The sequence below is a fragment of the Camelina sativa genome, chromosome 7 (genome assembly GCF_030686135.1).
Source record: "Camelina sativa cultivar CO46 ecotype springtype chromosome 7, ASM3068613v1".
Classification (NCBI taxonomy): Eukaryota; Viridiplantae; Streptophyta; class Magnoliopsida; order Brassicales; family Brassicaceae; genus Camelina; species Camelina sativa.
The window spans coordinates 26,266,141-26,291,781 of record NC_141886.1 but is presented as its reverse complement, the minus strand read 5'-3'; the positions used below and the strand labels follow the sequence as shown (position 1 = coordinate 26,291,781).

At 33.9% G+C, this 25,641-nt stretch overlaps 6 protein-coding genes across 13 annotated transcripts; 2 read left to right on the top strand and 4 right to left on the bottom strand.

Annotated features, from left to right (window-relative positions):
• Positions 1 to 260: 260 nt before the first annotated feature.
• Positions 261 to 3,854, bottom strand: LOC104702344 (GDSL esterase/lipase EXL3). The gene is made up of 5 exons (XM_010418197.3): positions 1,975 to 3,854; positions 1,496 to 1,626; positions 1,172 to 1,402; positions 681 to 936; positions 261 to 573 (listed from the first exon to the last, which is right to left on the bottom strand). The coding sequence occupies exons 1-5, from the start codon at positions 2,252 to 2,254 to the stop codon at positions 380 to 382; spliced, it is 1,092 nt and encodes a 363-aa protein (XP_010416499.1). The 5' UTR covers positions 2,255 to 3,854; the 3' UTR covers positions 261 to 379.
• A 1,547-nt stretch (positions 3,855 to 5,401) lies between these two features.
• Positions 5,402 to 7,694, bottom strand: LOC104702343 (GDSL esterase/lipase EXL2). The gene is made up of 5 exons (XM_010418196.3): positions 7,188 to 7,694; positions 6,556 to 6,686; positions 6,233 to 6,466; positions 5,813 to 6,068; positions 5,402 to 5,727 (listed from the first exon to the last, which is right to left on the bottom strand). The coding sequence occupies exons 1-5, from the start codon at positions 7,486 to 7,488 to the stop codon at positions 5,549 to 5,551; spliced, it is 1,101 nt and encodes a 366-aa protein (XP_010416498.1). The 5' UTR covers positions 7,489 to 7,694; the 3' UTR covers positions 5,402 to 5,548.
• Positions 7,695 to 9,516: 1,822 nt separating this feature from the next.
• On the bottom strand, positions 9,517 to 11,527 carry LOC104702342 (GDSL esterase/lipase EXL1-like). Its single transcript, XM_010418195.3, has 5 exons — positions 11,101 to 11,527; positions 10,731 to 10,861; positions 10,402 to 10,635; positions 10,020 to 10,275; positions 9,517 to 9,903 (listed from the first exon to the last, which is right to left on the bottom strand). The coding sequence occupies exons 1-5, from the start codon at positions 11,408 to 11,410 to the stop codon at positions 9,710 to 9,712; spliced, it is 1,125 nt and encodes a 374-aa protein (XP_010416497.2). The 5' UTR covers positions 11,411 to 11,527; the 3' UTR covers positions 9,517 to 9,709.
• Positions 11,528 to 15,960: 4,433 nt separating this feature from the next.
• On the bottom strand, positions 15,961 to 16,842 carry LOC104702341 (uncharacterized). Its single transcript, XM_010418194.2, has 2 exons — positions 16,626 to 16,842; positions 15,961 to 16,525 (listed from the first exon to the last, which is right to left on the bottom strand). Exons 1-2 carry the CDS (start codon positions 16,773 to 16,775, stop codon positions 16,169 to 16,171), a joined length of 507 nt encoding a protein of 168 aa, XP_010416496.2. The 5' UTR covers positions 16,776 to 16,842; the 3' UTR covers positions 15,961 to 16,168.
• A 342-nt stretch (positions 16,843 to 17,184) lies between these two features.
• Positions 17,185 to 19,046, top strand: LOC104704909 (uncharacterized). Its single transcript, XM_010420917.3, has 3 exons — positions 17,185 to 17,639; positions 18,078 to 18,384; positions 18,479 to 19,046. Exons 1-3 carry the CDS (start codon positions 17,559 to 17,561, stop codon positions 18,958 to 18,960), a joined length of 870 nt encoding a protein of 289 aa, XP_010419219.2. The 5' UTR covers positions 17,185 to 17,558; the 3' UTR covers positions 18,961 to 19,046.
• A 28-nt stretch (positions 19,047 to 19,074) lies between these two features.
• Positions 19,075 to 25,616, top strand: LOC104704908 (vacuolar protein sorting-associated protein 35B-like). 8 transcript variants are annotated; one of them, XM_087457080.1, is made up of 22 exons: positions 19,075 to 19,397; positions 19,482 to 19,578; positions 19,690 to 19,813; positions 20,093 to 20,278; positions 20,378 to 20,465; positions 20,648 to 20,704; positions 20,790 to 20,879; positions 20,973 to 21,095; positions 21,497 to 21,571; positions 21,658 to 21,717; positions 22,242 to 22,358; positions 22,526 to 22,765; positions 22,843 to 22,908; positions 23,023 to 23,112; positions 23,515 to 23,604; positions 23,709 to 23,798; positions 24,123 to 24,191; positions 24,381 to 24,461; positions 24,562 to 24,669; positions 24,754 to 24,857; positions 24,952 to 25,065; positions 25,162 to 25,616. In XM_087457080.1, exons 1-22 carry the CDS (start codon positions 19,302 to 19,304, stop codon positions 25,370 to 25,372), a joined length of 2,376 nt encoding a protein of 791 aa, XP_087313206.1. In that variant the 5' UTR covers positions 19,075 to 19,301; the 3' UTR covers positions 25,373 to 25,616. The 8 variants fall into 8 exon arrangements, with proteins under 8 accessions (XP_087313206.1, XP_087313205.1, XP_087313210.1 ...); XM_087457079.1 differs by having other exon boundaries at positions 21,658 to 21,750; XM_087457084.1 differs by having other exon boundaries at positions 19,245 to 19,397; positions 22,242 to 22,363.
• Positions 25,617 to 25,641: the final 25 nt, after the last annotated feature.

Below are 25,641 nucleotides of genomic sequence, written 5' to 3'. Positions count from 1 at the left end.
CGTCTAGTCCTTGTTGTCTAAGGAAGCCAAAAATGCATGAAAGTGGTGAGAACACACTGGATGAATGTCTGCATGTATCATGAAGATAATAATTTCATATATCTGATGACATAAATACCACACAAAAAAAAGAACTATTTGTAAATATATTTACTTTAATTAAATTAAAATTAATGATGTATACAGTCAGATGTTTTTGTCATGTAGACTCTTATTCCTCCCTATGTATTGGAAGAGGATCTAACTATTAGAATGATAAATTTTGAAGTAAAACAACAATAGATATTTATTATATTTAGGTCGAATACAATTTTCAAATGATACAAACAAGATATGATAAAATACAACCAATCATTACGCCGTGAAAATAGTTTTAAATTCAGACGAACTGATCAATAAATTTGTTAATCAACAATGAGACTAACACTTTGTAAGTATGCTCGGTAGGATGATAACTGTCCCAAAACACATGACTAGACACGTCGGGACATACAGAAGATGTGATTTTATTGCACAACACAGCAACTTCTATGGCTCCCGTCCCGCAGCATCCTTTATTAGCCACTTTAAACCCTACAATAACCCAAATCGTAACTTTCAAAGATGTTACCTATTTATATTCAAGTACAACGACTAGTAAATGCATGAAAATTAAATGAATATAATGTTTTAAGTATTACCGTAATTTGCAGGATTCTGGATGATATCCAAAAGAGGATCATAGATATTAATGTAGATCGGTTTGATACCCGGTAGAGTTTTACGCAACATATCCAGTTTTGGCGAAAGCTTTGAATTGAAAAGCTTTGCTGCTTCGTTGTAAGTGTCAGCACAATCTCTCAAAATACCTCCTCCTAAGGTTCTCTGGGATGGTACACACCCAATTGGTGGTGCACTAAATACAGCCAGCCTTCTCACTCCATATCCATATAGTTTCTGTCAATTTCATTTCCATAATATAATCATTATATTTCTAGAATTTCATTTATTTCTCTGACTCATATTTTTATATAAATATAATTTTGGTAGATAGCCATCTATATTTCAAATGTTTTTTCTTATTTATATATATATATATATATAATGTTGTTACAATATACTAATGTAGAAAGACTATATTAAAACTTAACAGTAGTATTAGGCTTTATTCAAAGATTTGAGAATAGCTTACAGCCACAAAAGCTGAGGCAGAGTCAGACATAAGAGTGGTATAGGAATCGACGTCGTATTGCGGTCTTGCACGAAGAGTATAGTATGTATTGGCTATGTCATCGCTGCCTGCGACCACCAAGAATAAGCTGTTGGCTATTATGAAGTCTTTTCTTTCTTCCCCAACTATATTCTTCACTTTCTCTATGTACTCCTCGAAATAAGTTAATTGCTCTTCTAATGATATTACTGTCTAATACCATCAACAAATGAAACCAACAAGTTAAGATAATTATTAAATCAAATGATACAAAAATACCATGATCGATAGGTTACATAGTCTTACCACGAGTTTAGGTGTTATAGGATCATAACCAGAACCTCCTGACGCAAATGATACACCGGTTAAAAGATCTTTGGAGTTTAGCTTCGAATCGAAATATGCTGGTACATTTAATTTTATTCCAAATTCTTCGGCTGCGTACAGAGCATGAAATATAAATTACGTTGTTTTAAAAAAAAATTGGGTTTTAATGATATTTTTTGTAATAATCATATAACTGTAGAAAAAAAAAAGCCTACTAAATTGTATACGCATAATTATTTGAGACAATTGATGTTACGAGACTGATTTTTAACTACTACTAGTTCTATAAGGGAAAAGAAAACAAATGATTGCTCAAATTTATTTTGCCGTAGTCATTACTTGTGTCCTAGTAATTAATGGTCGTTACTCCTTTATATATAAATGCGTGAAAATCTAATTTTACATTGACTATTCGCTTTACGTACTGAAGCTAAGAAATAAGAGTAAAGAGAATGGACCTAGCAAATCGACGGGGACTCGTCCGTCGCAGAACCTCCCTGTTGCAACTCCACCTTGGAAATTGATACCGTAAGGTTGAAAATCGCACTTAACTACGGTTTTGACATAGTTGTTCATTCCGGTGTCGACGATGGAGTCTCCGAAAGCTATTACGGCCGGAATAATCAGGTTTGGTGGCAGCTTCACGGCGGCAATCGTGTCAGTGAGAATGAGAACAGACAACAAACATAGTTTCCATGAAGACCAAGAACAGCAAGACCAGCTTGTATTGTTTTTCATGTTGCTATAATGTAATGTGGAAATATGAATAATATTTTCTTTTTATAACAATGCGTTTGCTTCCAAGTTCCAAGTTTTACAACATAACAAGGAGAAACACACGATACTCTTAATCAACTTTTCTTCTATCCTATCACACTTATTTATATATATAGACAGACACATTTCGATATATAAACTGTATTTATATATTTGTAATGTATATATATGCGCAATGCATATTACGTCGTCGTGGATATATTGTGGACCGTAGACTAAGACAAGAGCGAATTAATTGCTTGAAACATTTTGAGAAATAGATTAGATTTTTACTTCTTATAATTGGAAGGGAGGAGTTAAAAAAAATGCACTTTTTGATAATAATTCTTGAAAATGCACTTCTTTATTTTTTTAAATGAGAAATGTACTAACCTCAACCATAATTGTCTTTTTTGGCATATATATTTTAGCTGCCTTTAACAACATACAACTATTAGTGCGTCTATCGAAACACGTATAGTCAGCAGAATGTGACAGGCAGAGTATGACAGACAAAATAGATTAAGTGCGAATACGTTAACGCTAATTAAACATAAATGTTAAAATTTCAAGATATCTTAATCTCTCACTCTAGATTCTAAAAACACCTACGTGGTATATATATCCATATTATCATGCGGTTATTCAACTTTTTTCTTCATATCGAACAATTTTGACAAGTGTTTGGAAATTTAATGAAGGCATGCATCAGATTGGTGTTACAAGTAAATTTGATTATTTCTTCGGTGAACATGTTTATCTACCTATCATCGTTCGACCATCAGCAATCTCTGCACGAGTAAGTTTAACTTCGGATTTTTATCAAATATTAAAAAACTATATAGTATTACAGAATTTTTTTTAAAAATGTCTCTTTTCTAATACCATTTCTCAAAAATATAATATATGTATATATAAATTATAAAATATAATGATAGATACTTGTAATATGATATATATATATATATATATATATATGTTCTCTTATTTCTTTTCATTTTTATTTTATTTTACACTCTTTTCATATGACAGTTATGCTACGCTTGAAATATGATAATAGTAATTCTAATTAATTTAAGTAAGAATCTCATGTTGATATTTGAGCATGTGATGTAAACTGTTACCAAACTACAACCTTATATGTCATCATAATTAATAGGACACCGAAGATCTCTAGAGCCCAACAGGCTCAGAATATATATGTTGGTATTGTTTTTAGTTTATTTCATAACGTATCATTTTTGTTTGGGTAAAAAAACATATCTTGTCTTATTTTAGAATCCTTTAATAATAGACATAAGAATCATGTGATAAGTACGAATTAGAAAGAAAAAAGTATGAACAAAGACATACGTAGCTAGGGACCGCAGGGTAGATGTAGATCACAAGCAATAGGTGATACTACTATTTCCACTTAACTGAGTGTGAAGAAGGTAACTTTCCATATATATACACGTGAAAAAGGTACAAAAGAGACTTTACGAAGAAAATAATTGGGGCAGTCAGAAAATATAGCAAAGGTAGAAAAAAATGTTTGTATATTCCTCGAGAAGCTTGCTGTTAATGCTACCTACATAACAATGGTCCAAGTCTAATAATTATAGAATATATATAGTAAGCCAGAGCCCGCAAATATCCGAAAAATCATGCTAATTAATTAAGACTAAGATATATCAACAAGGCTACTAAAATGTGGAATTTAATATAGTGATTCACACAACCATATTATCGCCCAACCACTATCTAACCTAATTATGTTTCTATAAACATGTGCAAACAAAAAAAAATTATAAAAATCTTGAAATAATCTAGGTTATCCCGTTTTATATTGCTTTGCAAATTTTAAATGAATACATACTAGCGTTATTTGTAGACAAGACAACTGCAAACTTAAAACTCTTCTTTTACAGTGAAATCTAGGTAAAAAGTTAAGTCATTATAGTTAAATCAGAAGAGAAAATGTTGTGATGATCAAATACTATTCCCTTTTGTATAATCAGTACGGAAATATTACAAAACGAGAAATAATTATGATATAACTACGATATTTAGCTTGGCTAGAACGTAAGCGTAGATTTTAGCTTGGTTTTGCCGTATTGATTGCACTTGAGTCATCGTATACAGTATACTATTATATAGTTTATATATACTCTAATAGTATTCATATATATCGTAGAAGATAGACCCTGTTCTGTCGTGGTTGTATTCATCTATAGTAATAACTCGACAGCGACAAATTTAAGTAATGACCAACTAAGCTGATCCATGAATGAAAAAAAAAAAGGAAAAAAAAAAGTATATTGAAGGCGTTTTGATTTTGAATGCGATTTGATAACCATACATTATTGTGAAATTAAATTTGATCATTAAATAGTGGGTCCAATATGCTAAAGATATCAAACTACTCACAGAAATAATAGGTCAATTTTTTTATTTATCTTATCCAACGTGGTAGATAATTAGAATGAGAACTACTTACTTACTGTTTCAGCCAATTGTTTCATATAATAAAATCAAAGAATTATAGGCCGAGCAAGCCAGTCGTGGCAACTGGCAACAAATGATGCATAGCCTAGACTAGATAAGGTGTGTCTTTAATTTGTGGTCTAAAGATAGAGAGTCCGCTTTAAAAATGGGAGCTACGTGTCAAGAATAATGTAGCTATTGCTATAATATTTTTTTTTTAATGTTCTTTTTTTATCTTTGTTTATTTAATATTTTTTATTGGTCAAAAAGCTTACAATTTTTCTTATGTAAAATAACAATTGAATCGGCTTATATACAAATTTTAATCAATATCACAAATCAGCTCTGTCGAGACAATCGATTTTTCTCCAACACCTTGAATAGGCTCATCCGTTATTGGACTTCTTCTTCTTGTTTCTCGATGAGTGGGCTCTCGGTTGTAGGCCTCTCTTTCAACTTTCAACCTCCGAGTTTAATTTTTTTTTTTTTTTTTGTTGAGTAGGTTATTGCTTTTGATAATTGTTGTGGGCTTTTTGTAACAAATATGGTGGGTAATTTTTTTTTTATAACTTTTTAAGTTTTGGTATGTATAGTATCAGTAACCATAGTAAAATCATCTTAATAGTCTAGACCTAAGGATGGTCATAGACTCATAAATCGAAATAGCTCCAAATTTTCCTTTACTTTTATCATTGCATGAAATTGGCAGCACATAAGAGATGGCGTTGGAAAAATATTTGGAGATCACTTCTAATAAGATAATCATAAAAAGACATGTTAAATCAGTAAAACATGTAGTGGCGATCGAGATCATATATATCTCTCAACATATTTTGTTGCCATAATTCTGTAAGTCTTCTCAGTCGGATGGAAACTATCCCAAAACACATACTCATCTCTATTTGGACATACGTCCGCTGCAAAGTTGCATAAAACAGCAACTTCAATGAGCCCAGTTCCACAACACCCTCTATCGACCACCTTAAATCCTGTTACAAACATACAATTTCATTAACATTTTGATGAAAATAGAAATGTTGGAAATTGTTCACAGTACGTAATACCAACGATTACCATATTGTTGAGGGTCTAGTATGATATCAAGAAGAGAGCCATATATATCAACGTAGATTATTGTTTTCTCCCCTAAAGTTCTTGACAAAGAATCCAAATTTGCAGCGAGCTTAGCATTGTAGAGCTTTGTTGCATCATTGAACCTAACAACACAATCTCTCGTTGGTCCCCCTGCTAAAGTTCTCTGTGATGGGACACATCCTAGTGGTGGTACACCAAATACTTGTATTCTTCTCGCTCCATATTCATGTAATTTCTGTAAGTACCACATCATTGAAAGACAAAAAAAAATTAAGGAAAAAACAAAGAGTTAAAAAGTAATTTTCTTCGCTCCATGAATTATTGTACCATCTCAAATGATAGCTTCCCAAATTAGCTAAGTAAATAATGTATAGTTAACTAAATATTGTTCATACGTACTAGAGCAAAAGATCGAGCGTTGTCGGCCATAAGAGTTGTGAAGGAAGAGACGTCATATTTATGTTGAACAGAAGGAAGACCAAAGTAGGTGTTGGTTATATCATTACTGCCGCATATAACCATGATCAAACTGTTTTGAATTATGAAATTTGTCCTTTCTTCCCCAACCAATTTCTTTAACTTCTCTATGTACTCTTCAAATAATTCCTGTTGTTGCGGTAAAGCTATTCCTCCCTTTAAAAAACAAGATTAACTAGCATTAAAAAACAATCACGTTTGTTTTTATAGAGATAATGTAAGATTTTAAATGTTTGATTAGTTACCGATAATTGGGTGGTGAAAGGAACGTAACCAGCACCACCAGACGCAAATGTTACGCCGGTTAAGAGATCTTCTGGTTTCAAATTTGGATTTCGGTAGGCCGGTATAGTTGGTTTAATTCCGAAATTTTCCGCTATGATCACAAGCGAGATAATATTATTATTACCAGTTATATTATAGCTTTATATCATAAAAACATATTCGGCCTAAATCACTTTCATGTTTCGTTTTTTTTTTCAGCTTTTATACAACTCAAGAAAATGACACATACTTGAAAACACACAAAAAAAAAAAAAAAAAAAAAAAAAAAAAAGAAGAGAGAAAAGATAGATCACATGTTTTACAGAGAAATACTCAACCACTAGATTAGATGTCCTAGACTGATCTTAGTTAATGCGTCTAATATAATCAGCCATTCACATCGTCATTAAATAGTGATGGTACCATTTTTCAAGTTTCTTTGTACTACAAAAACTAGTCACTCCGTGAGATATATTCAGTACGATGTACGATACAATAAATAGGAAATGAAAGAAAGAAAAAAGAAAAAATGTTTATTTCATGAGAAAATGTGGAAAAGATATTTTAAAATCAGTTGCATTGTTGCATCAACAGAAAGAAAAGTGAAACTTACCTATAAAATCAGTCGCAACCTTGCCGTTGGAAAATCTTCCGGTAGGAACGCCACCGTCAAAATCGATGCCGTAAGGAGGATAATTGCATCTAGCCAACGTTGTCTTAATATCATCATTATTTCCGGCATCAACAATAGAATCCCCAAACACTATGATAGCCGGAATCGTTTCGTTTGAGGGCAGCTTCACCAAAGCGTTCGTGGTCGTCTTACATAACAACACGAGAAAGAAGAGAACACACCAAAATAGACTCGAAGGAGAAAAAGTAACGTGATGATCAATCATACTGTGTCGTTTCATTGTTGCTCTTTGTATTGCAATTTGCAACAGATCTTGTTTTAGTTTGGAAGCTTTTGGAGTGATGACTGATGCGTAAAGCTTGGATCGGCATGTATATGTCTTAAACAGATGAGGACTTTTGGGTTCAAAATGGCTAATAGCCTAGTCTAGAACATTTAAAGTTGAACTAGAGTAGCATACTACTTCTTGATACGTAACGTAACCCTTAAAAAACGATAATAAATTTTGGATATATACTGAAACTACTAGATTTTTCATTTTTACCGCAAAGGTAAAGGAAGGTAAAATCAGTTAAAAAGTTACCATTAATTAGTCAGGCAAGATAGGAACCATTATTTAAATAAAGGGGGATTTTTTTTTTCATATGAATTCTCATTGGGTCTAAGGTGTTGTTCGTTTGGTGAACCATACGCAGTATCTGGACGCAGATGCAGATTGTTGTCTGTTTAGTGATAATTAAAATAATAACTGGATTAGGTATTTGGATGAGTTTTGAAAACTCATCCAAAAAACACTAAATTTCTGAATGAGTTTTTTTGGAGAGTTTGGATGAGGTAAACTCATCCAAAATTGGTAAAAATCAAAAATACCCCTATTTTAATTAAATAATTACAAAGTATTTTTTCTTAATTATAATATCAACAAAACCCTAAAATCTCAATTCTTCGTCCTAAAATAAAAAATAACATTTTTCCGTCAAAACCGCAAAATTACGGTTTTCCGTCAAAACCGCAAAATCTTTTTTTTCACCAAAACCACAAAATTTATTTTCCCCTCAAAACCGCAAAATTTCATTTTCCCGTCAAAACCACAAAATCTTGTTTTCCCATCAAAACCCCAAAATTACGTTTCCTGCCAAAAATGCAAAATTACAGTTTTCCGCCAAAAACACAAAATTTTGGTTTTCGGCTAAAAATGCAAAATCTCGGTTTTCTGCCAAAAACAAAAAATCTCAATTTTCCGCTAAAAACGTAAAATCTCTGTTTTCCGTCAAGACAAGGGAACTTTATTTTTAAATATTTATTTAAATTTAATATGAAAATAAGCTAAAAACATGAATACATTATAACCACTAAATCTTCAACATAAAATAAAGGGATTTTTTTGTCATTTTACATATATTATATTCAGATGCACATAAATCAAATTACAAAACAAACATAATTTTATCCAGATACAATTTCTGGACGCATAAACCAATAACGCAAACGAACATCATTTAGATGTTCAGATATTGCGTCCAGATACTGCGTCTTGATACTGTATCCAGATATTGCATCTAATGCACCAAACGAACAGAGCCTAAACCAAATCGGAGTTTTCTTATTGGGCTTTTTTTATTCGTGATTTTTTTTTTTGTTTCTTTTCGTTTTTTTTTTGTTTTTTTTTCTGTTGGTGATTTAAAATTTTAAATGTACAAACCAAATTAGAACAACAATGTTTCCAGCATGGTTTCTTATTTCCCTAGTATCTGAATTAATTGAATATATGTGATCTGAGTTTGACTCTTCACTTGATTAAAACACAAATCAAATTCGTCTCTCGATTGAAATACAAATTGATTGTAACCATATAATTGAACGGATAGTGACCTCTTCGTAGTCGTAATAATGCTATCATGTGATGTATTACAATTGAGCTCATATCGACTGAAAGGAGTTCCAGCTTAATTAGAATTTTTTTGTTTTCATTTTCACTTTCCTAATCTGCTTTTTTTGGGTCATGTTTTATTTTCCAACGAAGAAAAAGCATTAGCTGCTTTTGGGCCTGTGGTAATTAGATTTTATTGGGCCTTATGTTTAATTTTTTGTATCAACCTTGGGCCTTTTATTTGGCTTGACCTTTGGTTTTTCTGTTTTTTTTTGTTTTTTTTTAAATTTATTTATGGTATTTTGATTTTTTGCAATAAGTTTGAGACTTTGAGTTCTATCAGGAGTGACTCTGTGACAAGTGATTCGAGGACTAAAATCAAATCTTTATTGGTTGGTACTATTATTGCAGAAAATGGAAAAGAACAAAATAGCCGAGTTTGCTAGCAAAATTATAATCATACAGGAAATATACATGAATCTTGTATATATATAACCATCAAATATCATATATGAGACAATTATAAAGCCTTGAGGAAGAGAAAGCTGACAACAGTGTAATTTCTCTTCTAATTGGAATGATTATTCAATACTGTATCGACCATAATTAATGCGAATAGAAGCTATATCGATTAGAAGAATCTGTCGAAATATTTATCAAAAAGTTTTGCAACTATAATTCTGTAAGCTTTTTCAGTGGGATGAAAACTATCCCAAAACACATAATCAGATCTTATGGGACACACAGCAGCTGTATAGTTGTTGCATAGCGCAGTAACTTCTATTAGGCCGGTTCCGCAACATCCTTTATCGCCCACCTTAAATCCTATGAGATTCACAAAATATATATATACAATTTTGTTAAAATAAATTTTTACAAATTATGTTGAATAATATATTGGTTAAATGAAATAACTAGAAAAACAAATAATGAATGATTACCATATTGTCGAGGGTTTAAAATGAGATCAAGAAGAGGACTATAGATGTCGATACAGATTATTGTCGGGTCTTGTAGAGTTCTTGACAATGCATCAATATTAGCTGAGAGCTTAGAGTTGAAAAGTTTTGATGCATCATTAAACCTTGCAACACAATCTCTTGTAGGTCCTCCTGCTACGGTTCTCTGCGAAGGAACACATCCTATTGGTGGTGCACCAAATACAAGTATTCTTCTAGCTCCATATCCATAGAGTGTCTACCACCAACATATATAAATAGAAAAAGTCTTTTAATAAATGAAAAGCAATGTTTAATTAAGACATCATAACTATTAACTACTAACCCTTATTCGTTGTATTATTACTACTATTAATTCTTTTACCTGAGCAAATGAGCGAGCGTTGTTGGCCATAAGAGCGGTGAAAGAAGCGACGGTGTAGTGGAGCTGAACCGGAGGGAGAGCAAAGAAGTTGTTGGCGATATCGTTACTACCACATACAACAACGAACAAGCTATTTTTAATTATGAACTGTGTCCTCTCTTCTCCAACCATTGCCTTCAGTCTCGCTATATATTCTTCAAAATATTTCAATTGTAGCGGTAACGGTATACCTCCCTTAAACAATAATTAAAAAAAATTACTATTGTTTTTTAATAGTAACTTCTTTAGATGCCCTAAATTAAATGCATAGGAATTTCAAAATTAATTACCGCTAATTTGGTTGTCAAAGGAACATAACCAGCACCACCAGAAGCAAATGTTACACCGGTCAAAAGATCTTCTGGTTTCAAATTCGGATCTCGATATGCTGGTATATTGGGTTTAATCCCTAACTCTTCCGCTGGTAGGACAAAAATTAAATATTATGAAAAAATTATATAATTGTTAGATTGCTACTGCTTGGTTATATTTAATTAAGGGAAATCTAGCTATGATGCAAGGTGGCAAACTTGGTGTTTTGACTTTATCGTACACATCATTGTATAGAGTAAGAAAAATCGAACTATTCACGGATTGCAAATCATTAGTCAAGTTATATGTATTATATAACGAAGAAAACAAGTTTACAAGCAAACTAACCAACAATATCACCAGGGACTTTGCCATTGGAGAATCTTCCCGTAGCAACCCCACCGTCAAAATCAATGCCGTAGGGAGCATAATCGCATCTAGCTTCTGTTATCATGTCGTCGTTATTTCCAGCATCAACAATTGAATCTCCAAACACTATTACCGCCGGAACGGTCGTGTTTTCCGGGAGTTTCACTAAAGCATGTGTAGTTGTCGTAAATAAAAGCACGAGAAAGAAAGTACACCAAAATAGCATCGACGAAGAAGCGAGACAAAAATAAGGAATGATGTGATGATGAACTGAACGAGGTCGTTCCATAGTTGCTATGACGTATTGATGTAGTGTGTTCGTGCGTAAAAACAAAACATATACTAAAAAAATCTTGCTTCTTTAAAAAGTTTGGAACGTGAACGACAGATATATATAGTCCTCTTCTCGTTTCCAGTGTAGATATTTATATATATCCATGTCTAGGTCATGATGTGCTTGGTTTAATTGTTGTCATTAAACATTAATGGCAAATTGACATAATTTTTTGTCCACATGTTATTCTAGTATCTAAGTATGTGATATGGGATCTAAATGGTAACATAGAAATCAAAAAAAGTTCTGCCAAATTCAGCATTTTTGCTAGATTATTTTGCCATATTTTGTCAAAAATCACAAAAAAAAATTAGCTGAATTCAGCAGTTACCATTTAAAAATGTGAAAATTCAGTCACAAATAAATATTAAAAATTTAAGTTAGATTCAGTAACTCAACCAGATTTCTCGTTACCATGTAAACCCATAGTTAAAACAACAGTTTCTAATAATTAACAACGTACTTTCCAAACAAATGCAAAGAATAAATCAATTTTGTTTCAAAGTTACAATATTTGAATCATATATGAATAAATAAATCAGTATCCTAGGTTTTTCAATATCCATAGCCTTTTCTTCAAAAAACATTAAAGAAAAAAAGATGGCTAACTACACGAAGTATAAGAGAATACATAGTCACACATACCAAGTATACTATTGTATCCTCAACTACACGAAATATATGTATTACATGGCCACATGCATGAACTATATGACGTTATGTGGTCAACACCATAGACATACAATCCGGTACACCGGTCGATTGACTCCGGCGCAGATCGACGTTAACTCCGGCGAAGACCGACGTTGACTCCGGCGTTGACTAAAAAAATTGTATTCTAAATTTTTTTAAAAAAAATATATTAAATCATTAATAGTTTTTCATGATTAAAAAACATATTCAATTCAATATATTAATATTTTTATATATCTCAAATGTATTCATTCTTATAATTAGTTAATTTTTATTTGTAAAACATAAACTAATAGTTAAATAAAAATCATTGATAATTATTTTCAAGATGTAATATAAAGGTATTTGCAAAAATATTTTTATTTTATACCCTTTTGCAAACATACCCTCTATATTGTTTAGCTAAAATCAATTTTTTGTATGTTTATTTTTTATATATTAGAAGTAAATATTGTGAATTTATTTTGTTGTTGTATACATGTTATTAAGAGTATGCAAATTTTATAGTAAAAATATCTAAAATTTTATACAACATTTACTATGCAAACTATAAAGTAAAGAGTCATATACTCAATCTTTTGCATATTATTTTTTTTATAATGAAAGTAGTTGAGTTTGATTTTATGATTTTGTAGTATTTAAATAATCTTATTATCAAAGATTTATAATTAATCATTATTTTAGCTTTAAAAATAAAAATTAACTAATTATAAGAATGAATAAGTTAGAGATATATAAAAATATTTAGATATTGAACTGAATATATTTTTTAATCATGAAAAACAAAAATGTTTACATAATATTTCTTATTTTTGAGTTTTAATAGAAAAAAATTAATACATTTTTTGGTCAACACCGGAGTCAACGTCGGACTTCGCCGGAGTCAACGTCAGTCTTCGCCGGAGTCAGTCAACCAGTGTACCGGATTGTATGTTTATGGTAATGACCAGATAACGTCATATAGTTCATGCATATGGCCATGTAATACATATACTTCATATAGTTGAGGATACAATAATATACTTAGTATGTGTGACCATGTATTCTTCTATACTTTAGCCTTTTTTTTTATAACATTAAAACACATATGTTTAGTTGGACGTATATTACTGTCCACCCACCAACATTAATTATATATGTATATAATTAACCAATCTTAATTGTATGGTAAAATTATAGTAATATAAGGGATCTTGCTAGCTAGTAACCATTTCTTAGACTTATTAAGATTGTCCTTCCGAAAGCTTATCAATCACATGGAGTATTAGGACTATATTATATACGATTGTCCTTCATTCAATGCTAGTTAAGATTATAGTAATCAACACACAAATAATTGTTCACTTGCTATTTATTCAAACACATGGACGTTAATTAAGTTTTACCTAGAAAGGAAAAGTTGTTACGAATTGGCAATGTAGTAAAGCATAACAAACGTCACGTACTGCCTGTTTAGAGTTTTTTACTCACATGGAAGTGAATAGATATATTTTTTTTTTTGGAAGTCAAACATGTCACCATTTCGCTTTCTTTTAGGGAAAAAAGTTGAATATGAATATTAAATACCGGCACTTTCCAGTTTGCGTACCCAAAAAAAAAAAACAATTCCTACATATGGTAGTCAAAGAGCCAATTAAGTATTGTAGATGTACAATCTCATATGTCTAAAAGTGTATATATATATATATATATATACGTGACTTAACATTTGTACCGAACGATGTGTTTACATGTTTCTCACCTTTTATTAGCATTTCTCGAATATAGTTTCATCTAGTTATGGAGATAACTGAACAAAATTAATAAATTTATGTTTTATTAGTTTATACAGTGTATAATATTTAGAACACGGTAGATAATACCATCAAATATTCTACAATCTTTGTCTACGTCACCACGTGCTTATACTCTTCCAAACTCTATCAATGTCTTATCGAAGTATGTGTTAACATCGGTGTTAAATGAGATAGGACCCATAATGCCACGATTCGTTCACCGGTGGAGCAGTAAATGCAAATTGAGTTTTCTTTCTAATTATGAAATAAATAACTTCAAAATTCGATCAAATAAACACGTAACAAATTTCCATACTATATACGAAGTATATATCTCTCTCTTATCAAAACAGCTAGAGACACTACAGCCTAAGCATTTAATTAAAGTACACATGACAGCAACCGTTACCGGTTTAAGTACTTTTATTTCCATGAACAAATTGCTAATCATATAGTCAAAAGCTAGGAGGTTGCTTGATCTTCTATTGTCTTATCATAGTCATGACTCATGTGTCACACATTTTTTTTTTTCTTCCACATTATTTTATAAAAAGAAAAGTCTTATCAAAAGATCGGGCAAGTTAGCTCTAATCCTATTTTTGCCGATTGGACAAAATCGGTTTAAATCATTGTGACAACAAAATAGAAATTTGAATCTATGTGATGTTTTTCTCATGTCAATAAAAAAGGAAAAATTAGATACTGGGAGAGGGAAGTTTTAAATGATTCAATCATATTTATATGAAAACTCTGCAGTATATCACATCGAAGACGATACGACAATTAACAGTTGTGCATTTATTCATGTCTCTTTCTGTTTAGATCAGACATATACCGAATTTTGTTCTGTTCTTAATTTAAGAGAGGTCCGCTACGCGTACTCATCTCGGTCACCTAATTTTTATGTAGTGCATAGGGGCGGCTTTACTTTACAACGAACCATTACGGTGAGTTTAATTCGAATATTACAAATCGCACACAAAGTTTAATGCCTGATCCATTAGTTTCTTTGTCCATATTTAATAGTCACAAATAAAATGACAGTGTTTCAACCAATAGGTTATACAGTTACGATAAAAATAAAGAGCTGGTTGTAATCTGATGTATTAGTCAACTTTAAAAGTTGCGCCACCACATTTTGGTCGAGGACCTCGAGGTTAAGATTCAAAACGCGGCTAAGAATTATCCACATGTGATTCGTCTCCTATCCACGCTTAAGTATAATAACGACCCCAAACAATCTGGTATCGTGGGGCATAGAGAAAAACAAGTAGTAAGATCCAACATTGTACTGAGTCATCGACAGATTCAGGTTCCACGCGTCTTATTTCCTTAACCATATCGTCCATATCAACATCTTGGAAAAGCATAGATAATTAATATTGATAACTATTAATCATGGTGATTTTTAAATCAGCAAAACTTTAAACGAGTAAAATCTGGTCGTCACAATGGATCATTTCAGTTTATGAGTATATAAACGAATTTATAACAACTTCTGGCGACATAGACACTTTTCCAATCTCTCTTACAAGTAAAATAGTAAAGTTAGCACTAGTAAAAAGAAGTCTGGTGTTAACGTACAATGTTAATTAAAAAGAAAATAAAAGAGAGGAATTTTTCCATGTCATCTATTTTCTCTTTTCCGTGATCGATAATATACAAATATTATGAATAATCATATGGTTGTTATAAATAAGATAGCATATTGTTATGATTATAATTGTAGTTTTCATTCTTAGTTTTTTATAATACTTTTTAAGAGGCTTAATTTTATCTGTCTTGTGACACTGATGAGTGTAACAATAGAGTTTTAACGTATGTAATATATGGTCGTATCAATAAAAATATTACGTCAGGTATATTTCTCCCTACTCCATCGTTATTATATAATATCTTTCCCTCTTACGTGACGAGAGTTTATTAATATTAACATTGTCTATTGTAGAAAGTGAATTGTTGTAATTGAAAGATATAAGTCTTATATTATTGTGATATGTTTCATTGGTTTTATATCTTCTTTATGTAAAAATCATGTGCATGTTAAGTGGTTTTAAAAAAGAAAATATAACCATGTTCATGATACATTATAGAATAATTAGACTTCTTTTCAAAAGCTTCTCTCTTCCTATACAGCGTTGGTTACATAACAACTCTAGGAAGTGGGAACATTTTAACCAGACGTCCATACAAAAAAAAAAACACACGTAACTATAAGAGTCACAATTTTCAAATCCCGCCAATTTCAAAGACGGCGACGTTTGCACAAACGGGTCCTTGCTGTGTCGAAAGGATCATCTCCATTTTCACCAGTGGACGACTCAGCCTCCTCTGCCGCATTATTCTCGTCAATACCTTTCATCGCCCTCTCTCTCTTTCTCACTTTCAAAAGCCTTCCCGCGAGATCTCTGCACAAGTCCGATTTCTCATCCGACGTTTTCCTCCAGAATTCGACTTCTGCTAATGCTTTTCTAAGACGAATATCCATTTCTACAGAATGTTTCCTCATGTCTTCGATGGCTTTGTCTTTAAGTTTCATAAAAAAGACGGCTCTTTCCTCCATACTCCTTAGTTGAGTACACAGTTCTCTTGTCATCTGGTTCTGCACATTTCTTAATCGTAAATAATACATATGTTGATATTCACAACAAAAAAAATGGAACAGATCATAATCATATAAAATGATAGAGATCGATCAAAACCTGTAACATATGGTTGATGTCAAATGCTTGTTGATGATAAGGAGCAACCAAGCCTAGAGGCATCACTGAGGGTTGGGGTTTCTGAGAAACTGTTCGATTAACTGGCGTGATACTCAAAGACAGAGTCAAGTCCTCTTGAGCTCCTTGCATCTTTGATAAATATGTGATACAGAACGTTTTTATTGCGAGAAAAGTGTTGCAAGTAAATAGTTGAGCCCTAATCAGTTTCGACACAAGTGTATTGAATTTATAGGAAAAACCACAAGCGTAGAGAGACGCGAATGTTCAGAGATACAAAACGCATCTGTAACTGTAAGAAACTGATGAGTTGCGACTTCCCCCCGCCAAAAAACTAAAGCATCGTTTCGACAATAGAGCTCTGTTACTATTTAGTTTACAATGGGCTTTGAGAATAGAGCTCTTTTGTCCAACAACTAAATTTAGGCCCATTGGTTGAAAGAGGATAGGGTCTTTATGAAAAAACAAAAGACTCGGGCCGAGCCTTATAACCCATAACAGTAATTTACGTATCTACCCCCTCTATGATATTTCCATTGTTAGGATTAGGGTTTTTTCCCGTTCTCTATAATGTAAACTTACTAAAAAGTCCTCAAAGTGACCGACTTTGCCCGAGTCGGTGGATCTCAGGATCTCAATCGTCTATAAATCCGGACCTTCCCTTCAGTTTTTTTTCTTTGCCTATAACATTCCCAACGCGCTTGTTAGCTCTCTTCTCATCCTACAAGCTCTAGCGGTCGAGACTCGTTTAGGGTTTCTCAAAGAGATTGAGCTTTCTGGGTTTAATCTCGATTGATATTCTTGTTTGGGTTGGTCGATTCTGAAAGCCAGCCTTTTTGGGTTATCTTAGTTTAGGAATCGATTTCATCCCTAAATCCCCCCCCCCCCCCCCCCCCCGATTCGATCTGAGAAAATATGTCGCGAGTTCTCACTTGCCCACCGCTTGTACTTGCAAGGAACCAGGCGAGCGTTCGGAACTTGGTCGAATCGACTAAGGTTCGTTGAGAACCACAAATCTGGTTTCTTGCTTGTGTTCTTTGTTTTCTATGTTTTTTTTCCCTTTCTAAAACCTAATTTTTGATTTCTATGTAGAATATTTGAATTTGGTTGTCCTTCTTTGTCTCTATGGCTAGAGAGTCTCTAGTATATAAATAAATCTATATACGTTTAACTGCCATGTTCATATATAAACTATAATCATCGCTTGTATTATATAAAACTATATATTAGGTTAGGTTTACCATAGTCTCATATTAGGTATCAGGTAAGCTGCATTGTTCTAGTGATGACTATAGGTTATCTTGCACCTCCTGTGTCATGTGATCTTGTTTGTTGTATTGGTGTCTCAACATTGGTGATTCTTGGGATGGTTGTGCCGAACTTGTGTCCTGTAAGACTCCGAGTCTAAAACCCTTTTATTCTAATGGATTAAAGCTTGAAAGAATCACACTTGATTCTATAAACCCGCTCCACCGGATTGAGAAGAAGGAAAAGAAGAGAACACATAAGAAAGTAACAAAAGAGGAGAAGTCTCATAAAGCTTCGTCGAGGGAAGCTCATAAACTTCAGATTCTTTCATCCAAGAAAGTCTCAGATGAGTCTGACCAACTTGAGAAGAGTGGTTTGACAGAAGAGCTTGAGGCATCTCAAAACCACCTCGGATATCTGTCTGATGGAAGCCAGAATAGTAAGAAGAGGAATAGAGAAGACTCTCCTCCACCTGTTGAAAGTCTCATCAAAGGTTTGTACTCATTCTTATAGACAGTCAAGAACTTCATGTCAATCGATTTTTGTTGTTACGTGATTAACATGTGTATGTGTACATTTGTTTGCAGCTGCACCTGTAGCTGGTAATCCTCTACGCATTCGATTGGTACTCAAAAAACCAAACGCGGACGTTCCTGTTCTGCCTCGAGAGGATCTTGTTTCGGTTGCAAAGCCTCTCAGTCACCAAGATGTCATAGCAAGTTCTGTCTCTTGTCCAAAAATATCTGAGCCTGAACAGAATCTGCCGTCAACATCTGTGGTAGATGAAACAAAGAAGAGAAAGAAACACAAACCAAGCAAAGAAGATCGATACAATGCATTATTTGATGATTGGACTCCCTCTTCCATTTCTTTAGCAGACATTACTTGTTCGAAGAACGATGACGATGATTGGCTATTTGGGAAGAAGACGCAAATGATGCCTAAGCCCAAAGCAGCAGACAAGATTGACGAGGAGATGATGATGGGAACCGGTGATTCATCTTGGCCTAGAGCTCAGCTTCTCTCTGAAGTTGGGATTTATTCTTTACCGTACACAGTCCCATTCTAATTCTCCAATTTTTTGCTCTAGATTTTTTAGCCTTGTTTTGTACAGACTGTTTGTAACCACAATTATAATCTAACCCAATTTTGATATATGCCTCCTTTGGCTTTGTATAAATTCACAGCTGCCATGAATTCACAGAAAGAAAATAAACATTTTAGTCTCGTCAAATAGGCATAATTGTGTTTTGATTAAGCACTAAACAAGTCTCGTGAATGAGTTATGATTTTTTAAAAAAACCAAAAAAAAAAAAAACTAAAAAAGTGAAACTGTGAAGTCAATTATAATTCGTGCGACCAACTGGAGAAAAAAAAACTGCTGACAGACGAAAGAAAAAGGAAGAGAGGATGAGGACGCTCGCCGGAGTAGAAGACGAGGAGAAGTGGCTGGCGGAAGGAATCGCCGGGATCCAGCACAACGCTTTCTTCATGCATCGCGCTTTGGTCCGTTTCCTTTTTCTCAGCTGAGTTTATTAATTTTTTTCCTTTGATCTGATTTTTTTTTTTTCACAATTCGTCGTCTCTCAGGACGCAAATAATCTCAGAGAAGTTCTTAAGTACTCCGCTCTGATGCTTTCGGAGCTCCGCACATCCAAGCTCTCTCCTCAGAAATATTACGATCTCTGTAGATTCCATCGCCACAACTTTGAATCTCTCGATTTCGTGCTTTTTTTTTTTTTTTTTTTTTTGTTGTGATTGACCCTTTTTTTTTCTTATGATTTCGGAATATTTTTAGATATGCGAGCTTTCGATCAATTGAGGCAGCTGGAGATTTTCTTTAAAGATGAGAGTAGGCATGGATTACCCGTAGTTGATTTGTATGAGCTCGTTCAACATGCCGGCAACATATTGCCCAGGATGTAAGCAGATGATGGCTTTTGTTTTTTTTTTTTTTTTTTGTCTATCATTGTGAGCTAGTTTTTCTCTTGATCTGATAGTCTCAGTTATATAAGCTATATAGATTGGATTGGATTTGTGAGATTTGACTTGAAAATGGCGATTTCCTATTCATCTATCAAGGCAGTTAGGCGCAGAATGAGATTATTTGTTTTTTCCACTATTCTCTTAGAGACAGCCACTTAATGGTTCTCTTATGCTGCATTGCTTGTAATTGAAACACTATGATGTTGGTCTATCAGGTATCTGTTATGTACGGTAGGGTCTGTTTATATCAAAAGCAAGCAGGCTCCTTCTAAGGATGTTCTTAAGGATCTTGTGGAAATGTGTCGTGGTGTTCAACATCCCATTCGTGGGCTCTTTTTGAGGAGTTATCTTGCTCAAGTGAGCAGGGATAAATTACCTGAGATTGGCTCAGACTACGAAGGGTGTGTCGTAATTATGTTTTTTTTTCTCTCTCTTCTTTTCCCAAAAGTTTTGGTTGCTTAGCATTTTTGTTTACTCTTCTCCTTTCAACCTTCCTGTAGAGATGCTAATACTGTGATGGATGCAGTGGAATTTGTGCTACAAAATTTTACTGAGATGAATAAGCTCTGGGTTCGGATACAGCATCAGGTGATTTTCCGATCTTTCAAGAGTTGATGGTTTATGGATACGCATAGCACCTCTGCACTTGCATGCCTCTGACTGAAGCATAAATGAACGATGAAGAGCAGGCTTTTGGTCATGCAGGTTGTGTGGTGCTTGTGAATCATTGATGTTGGTGAACCTGAGCTGAGGTGTTCCTTGGACTGCAGGGACCAGGTACTGTTCGAGAAAAGCAGGAGAAAGAGAGAAATGAACTTCGTGACCTTGTACTATCATTACCACTACTTGACTGAATTTCCTATTTTACTTATGTCACTGCCCACTAAATTGTATTTAATGGTTTCCTCTCAGGTTGGAAAAAATCTGCATGTTCTAGGACAGATCGAAGGTGTTGACCTTGAGATGTACAAAGAGACTGTTCTTCCTAGGGTCTTAGAGCAGGTTCAGCATCTCTTTTTTGCATCTACTACCAGTTCCTTTTTTGTAGATGAGTTTCAGTTACTGTATAATCTGCTAAATCTGAACCTTGAACAGGTCGTCAACTGTAAAGATAAGCTGGCTCAGTATTATCTGATGGAGTGCATAATTCAAGTCTTTCCTGATGAGTACCATTTGCAGACTCTTGAGGCCTTATTGGCTGCTTGTACCCAACTGATGGTGGGTAGGCTAGCAATCGAGATTTTTCTATTTCCTTCTACCCAATGCAATTCTAGTTATCTAAATGCTTTGTTTGGTGCTTTCTGATTAATTCTTCTTATGCTGCCATTATCTCATGAAAGGGTCTATCTGAATTGTCTGTTTTGCCAATCACTATGTTAGTTGTTTGCTAGTATGTCGGTTATTCTTTTGTTTATTTCTTGGTGACTAGGGCTTTGGCTTACCACTTTACCAGTTAGAAGTTTTTGAAGGAGGCCCCTGATCTCTTACACTTTGACAGAGACTCTAAGCAGGGAATCCTCAACAAAGAGCATTTTTGTTTTGAATTCACTCTCTGCACTTTTCTCACTTGAATTCTTTGACATTTCCTTCCTCTCTGACCTTAAGAAATCATTTCTCAGCCAACTGTTGACACCAAGATAGTGTTAACCCAACTAATGGACCGGTTGTCAAACTATGCTGCCTCAAGTCCTGATGTAAGTGCCTGTCGAGCTATCATTCGTTCCTTTTTATTTTTGTTTAATGTTAGATATATGTCTTCTTATTCCAAAATTCTGGGCAGGTGTTACACGAATTTTTGCAAGTGGAAGCTTTTGCTAAATTGAGCAATGCAATTGGAAAGGTGGGCTCCATTAAAGATAAATCTCTTATGAATGTAAATTTCTTTTGGCTATCGGATACTTGAATCATAACGGCTCTTAGAATAGTACCATGTAGGTCCTCAGTACAATGAAATGTAGTCAGCTTGATTTTAGTTTGTCATGCTATTTTCCGATTTTCGCTCATCTTCTCTTTATCAAATCTTTTGTTAAGCATTGTCAAATCTGTTACTTCCTTGACATAGGATGGAAAATAGGCCACTTTAGTCTGAAAATTGCTGTCCTCTAGTTGTTAGATTTGAGAGTTCAGTATTTCGAAGAGGAGCGCATGTAAACTTATGCAGAACTTAAAATATAAAAAAACCTTTTAAAATCAAGCTAGAAAATTGCTGGATGATGCATCCAATTGCCTCAATTCATATTGTAAATTCTGTAGGTCAGTATACTTAATGCTTTGGGTCTTTGCTTTTTCCAGCCTCACTGCATATGATGCTTTGTTTTTCTTGAAATATATCCATATGACGTATGGACTTGGTGTGGGCTGCAGGTGATAGATACACAGCTTGAGATGCCTATTGTTGGAGCTATGACTCTGTTTGTCTCTCTTCTGACTTTTACTCTCCGGGTTCATCCTGATCGGCTTGACTATGTGGATCAAGTATTGGTATGGTATCCTTTCGTGGCCATATGTTCCTAATTTTTAGTTTTTTTTTTTAAGAACCAGATTGGTTTCATTGTGAATGGTGTAAATGCATTATTTAAAGTTTTATGATTACTTGAACCCGGTGTAGCACCAGTGTTAAACTAACTCTTGATCCGGAATCTTTGTAGGGTGCATGTGTAGTTAAGCTTTCCAGTGTGCCCAAGCTGGAGGACTCCCGTGCAATGAAACAAGTTGTTGCACTTCTGAGTGCTCCTTTAGAAAAATACAGTGACATAGTTACAGCTCTTACATTGTCAAATTATCCGCGTGTCATGGATCATCTTGATGATGGAACGAACAAAGTAATGGCAATGCTTATTATTCAAAGTATAATGAAAAATGATACATGTATATCAACTGCTGATAAGGTATATACTTCTTGCTCTCTTCATTTAAAGATGTAAATATTTCTACTGTGATAATATGCTAATTCTGTGTTCTCTAGGTTGAGGTGCTGTTTGAATTGATTAAAGGACTTATAAAAGATTTGGATGGAACCAACGTGGAGGAGGTGCTGTCACTAATCCCTTCTTCTTTTTTTTTTTCCATGTGGTTTGCAATAAGCAACTCCTATCAGCTCTAATTTAACACCTCGGTTCTGATGGATTTTCTGTGTTTTTTTTAGCTTGACGAGGAGGATTTCCAAGAGGAACAAAATTCAGTAGCCCGTCTCATACATATGCTTGATAATGAAGAACCAGAGGAGATGCTTAAGGTTAGACATCATAAATTTACTAATCTTTCGGGTTCAATAGTTATATGCATTTTGCTCCTGGACCTGTTGTCTGCCCATGATTTTGTTTGATATGTATGGAATTGTTAAAGCTACTTGTTCGGTTAACCTCAACATGGTTTTTACTTAATTGTTCCTTGGAAGTGTACATCTTTTTCTGTTGCTGCACTCACCCAGAACATCCTACTGTCCCCATGCTCCACTACTCTGAAGCGGCCCTGCATTTCTATATTGACCTGTAAACTGGTTTCAGGCCCATTGGCGTTCGTTTTGCAGAAGTCAATAGATAAAACAAGGGCTATGAGGCCATGGTTTCTTTTTAGATTGTTAACCCTAACTTATGAGCAAACGAATATCTTAGCCAGGTATTTAACTGCTATGCAGATCATATATGTTGTGAGAAAGCATCTTATGACAGGAGGACCTCAACGCTTGCCTTTTACCGTTCCCCCGCTTGTTTTTTCTGCAGTTAGGGTATAGCTCTTATGTTCCCTATAATATGCTTATAGTTGTGGATATATATTCTGCTTTAAGACAAGTGGTTGACTTGAAGAGTTGCTTAAATGTTTCTGTCACAGCTGGTCAGGCAGCTAGAAGCCCAGGGTGGAAATATAGCAGGAGAAGATGTTCCAGCAACCCTAAGAAAGATTTTTCAAATTCTCAACCAGGTTTGTGAGCTTTCGTTTTTTCTTTTCATAATAGAGAAACATGTGTTATTACTTCATGAGTTAGATGGTATTTTTGTGAATCGTTTATCTGAATTGACACTTTGATAAATTCATATTATCTCTTTCATAAACCATTTCTAAAGTGTTGAACTTGAAGCACTCTACTGTGTATTGACATATTAAATAGTTCAAGTATCAATCAAAACTGATGCATTTTTTCAATATCAGGTTATTTGTGATAGTTTTACTTTCTCTATGAGCTGTTTATGACACATTTAATCTTCAATATCTTGTGTAATCCATTTAACATGTGCTTTATTTCAGACAATCGAAGCTCTTTCCTCAATTCCATGTCCTGAACTGGCTCTAAGGCTCTACCTCCAATGCGCTGAGGTAAGATATAGGGTAACCAAGAAAATCTGGAAAACCTTTGAACAAATGTAGTTACGATTTCATAGCCATTTTTATAATATGTAGGGGATCCAGTAATTTGTTGTTCATATGATCATAGTTCACCTGTAGGCAAGGTGTAATCTGACATAGCATTCTCAATATTTTGTCTCATTTTGGATTAATGATCAGGCTGCAAGTGATTGTGATCTTGAGCCTGTTGCTTATGAGTTTTTTACCCAAGCATTTATATTATACGAGGAAGAAATCGCGGTAATTTCTTTATTCTTTTATTTGTGAACTGTACACAAAGATAACTCAAAGTCTCTCCAAAACTTTTATACTCTCATTTTTCTTGTGCTGTGTTGTATAGGACTCAAAGGCACAGGTAACTGCGATTCATCTGATCGTAGGAACCTTGCAAAGGATCAATGTTTTTGGTGTTGAAAACAGAGACACCTTGACACATAAAGCAACCGGGGTAGATATTTATGTCGAATGCCTTCCCATAAGCTTTCTTTTCAACTATTGTCCAAACTGTAAGTTGAATTTTCTTTGTGATCAGTACTCAGCAAGGCTTTTAAAGAAGCCTGATCAATGTCGAGCGGTATATGCATGCTCTCACCTCTTTTGGGTCGATGATCCAGAGGGAATTAAAGATGGAGAAAGGTAAGTGCTTTTCTTCTTTCATAACTCTCAATACTTTTAAAGTCAGTGATCTTCTTATCTCCACTACTAATTGATCCTCGATATTATTCTGCAGAGTTCTTCTGTGTTTAAGACGTGCACTGAGGATAGCTAACGCGGCTCAACAAATGGTTAATGCAACCAGAGGTAGCAGCGGACCAGTCACGCTGTTTGTAGAAATCTTGAACAAGTCAGTATACTGAACCAATTAAAAACAAAACATCTGACATTGATTCATACACAAAGCAACATCTCAATACTAATAATGTGTTTTCATATACAACAGGTACATTTACTTCTTTGAGAAAGGGAATCCACATATCACTCCATCGGATATACAAAGCCTCATAGAGTTAATCAACACCGAGATGCTAAGCGACAACGGTAACACAACAATCCACTCAGATCCCTTCTTTTCAAGCACATTGCGTTACATAAGGTTCCAAAAACAGAAAGGTGGTGTGATGGGTGAGAAATATGACTCCATCAAGTTGTGACTTATATCTGCAACACAGTCCTCGTCAAATCCCGAGAGGAATTTTATGTAATTTTCGAAGAAATTGTGAAAACACTGAAAGGAATGTATGTACACATGCTTGTTTTCTTTTCAGGCCATGAAAAAAATGGAGATGGCCTTTGTAATTTTTATTTTCTTTGTTCCTAGTACTCACCTGTGTGTATAGAATCCTCGTTTCTGTAAACCATTCTTTGAATCAATGCCTCAATTCAACGTTGTTTCTATTGTATACATCACAATACGTTTTTA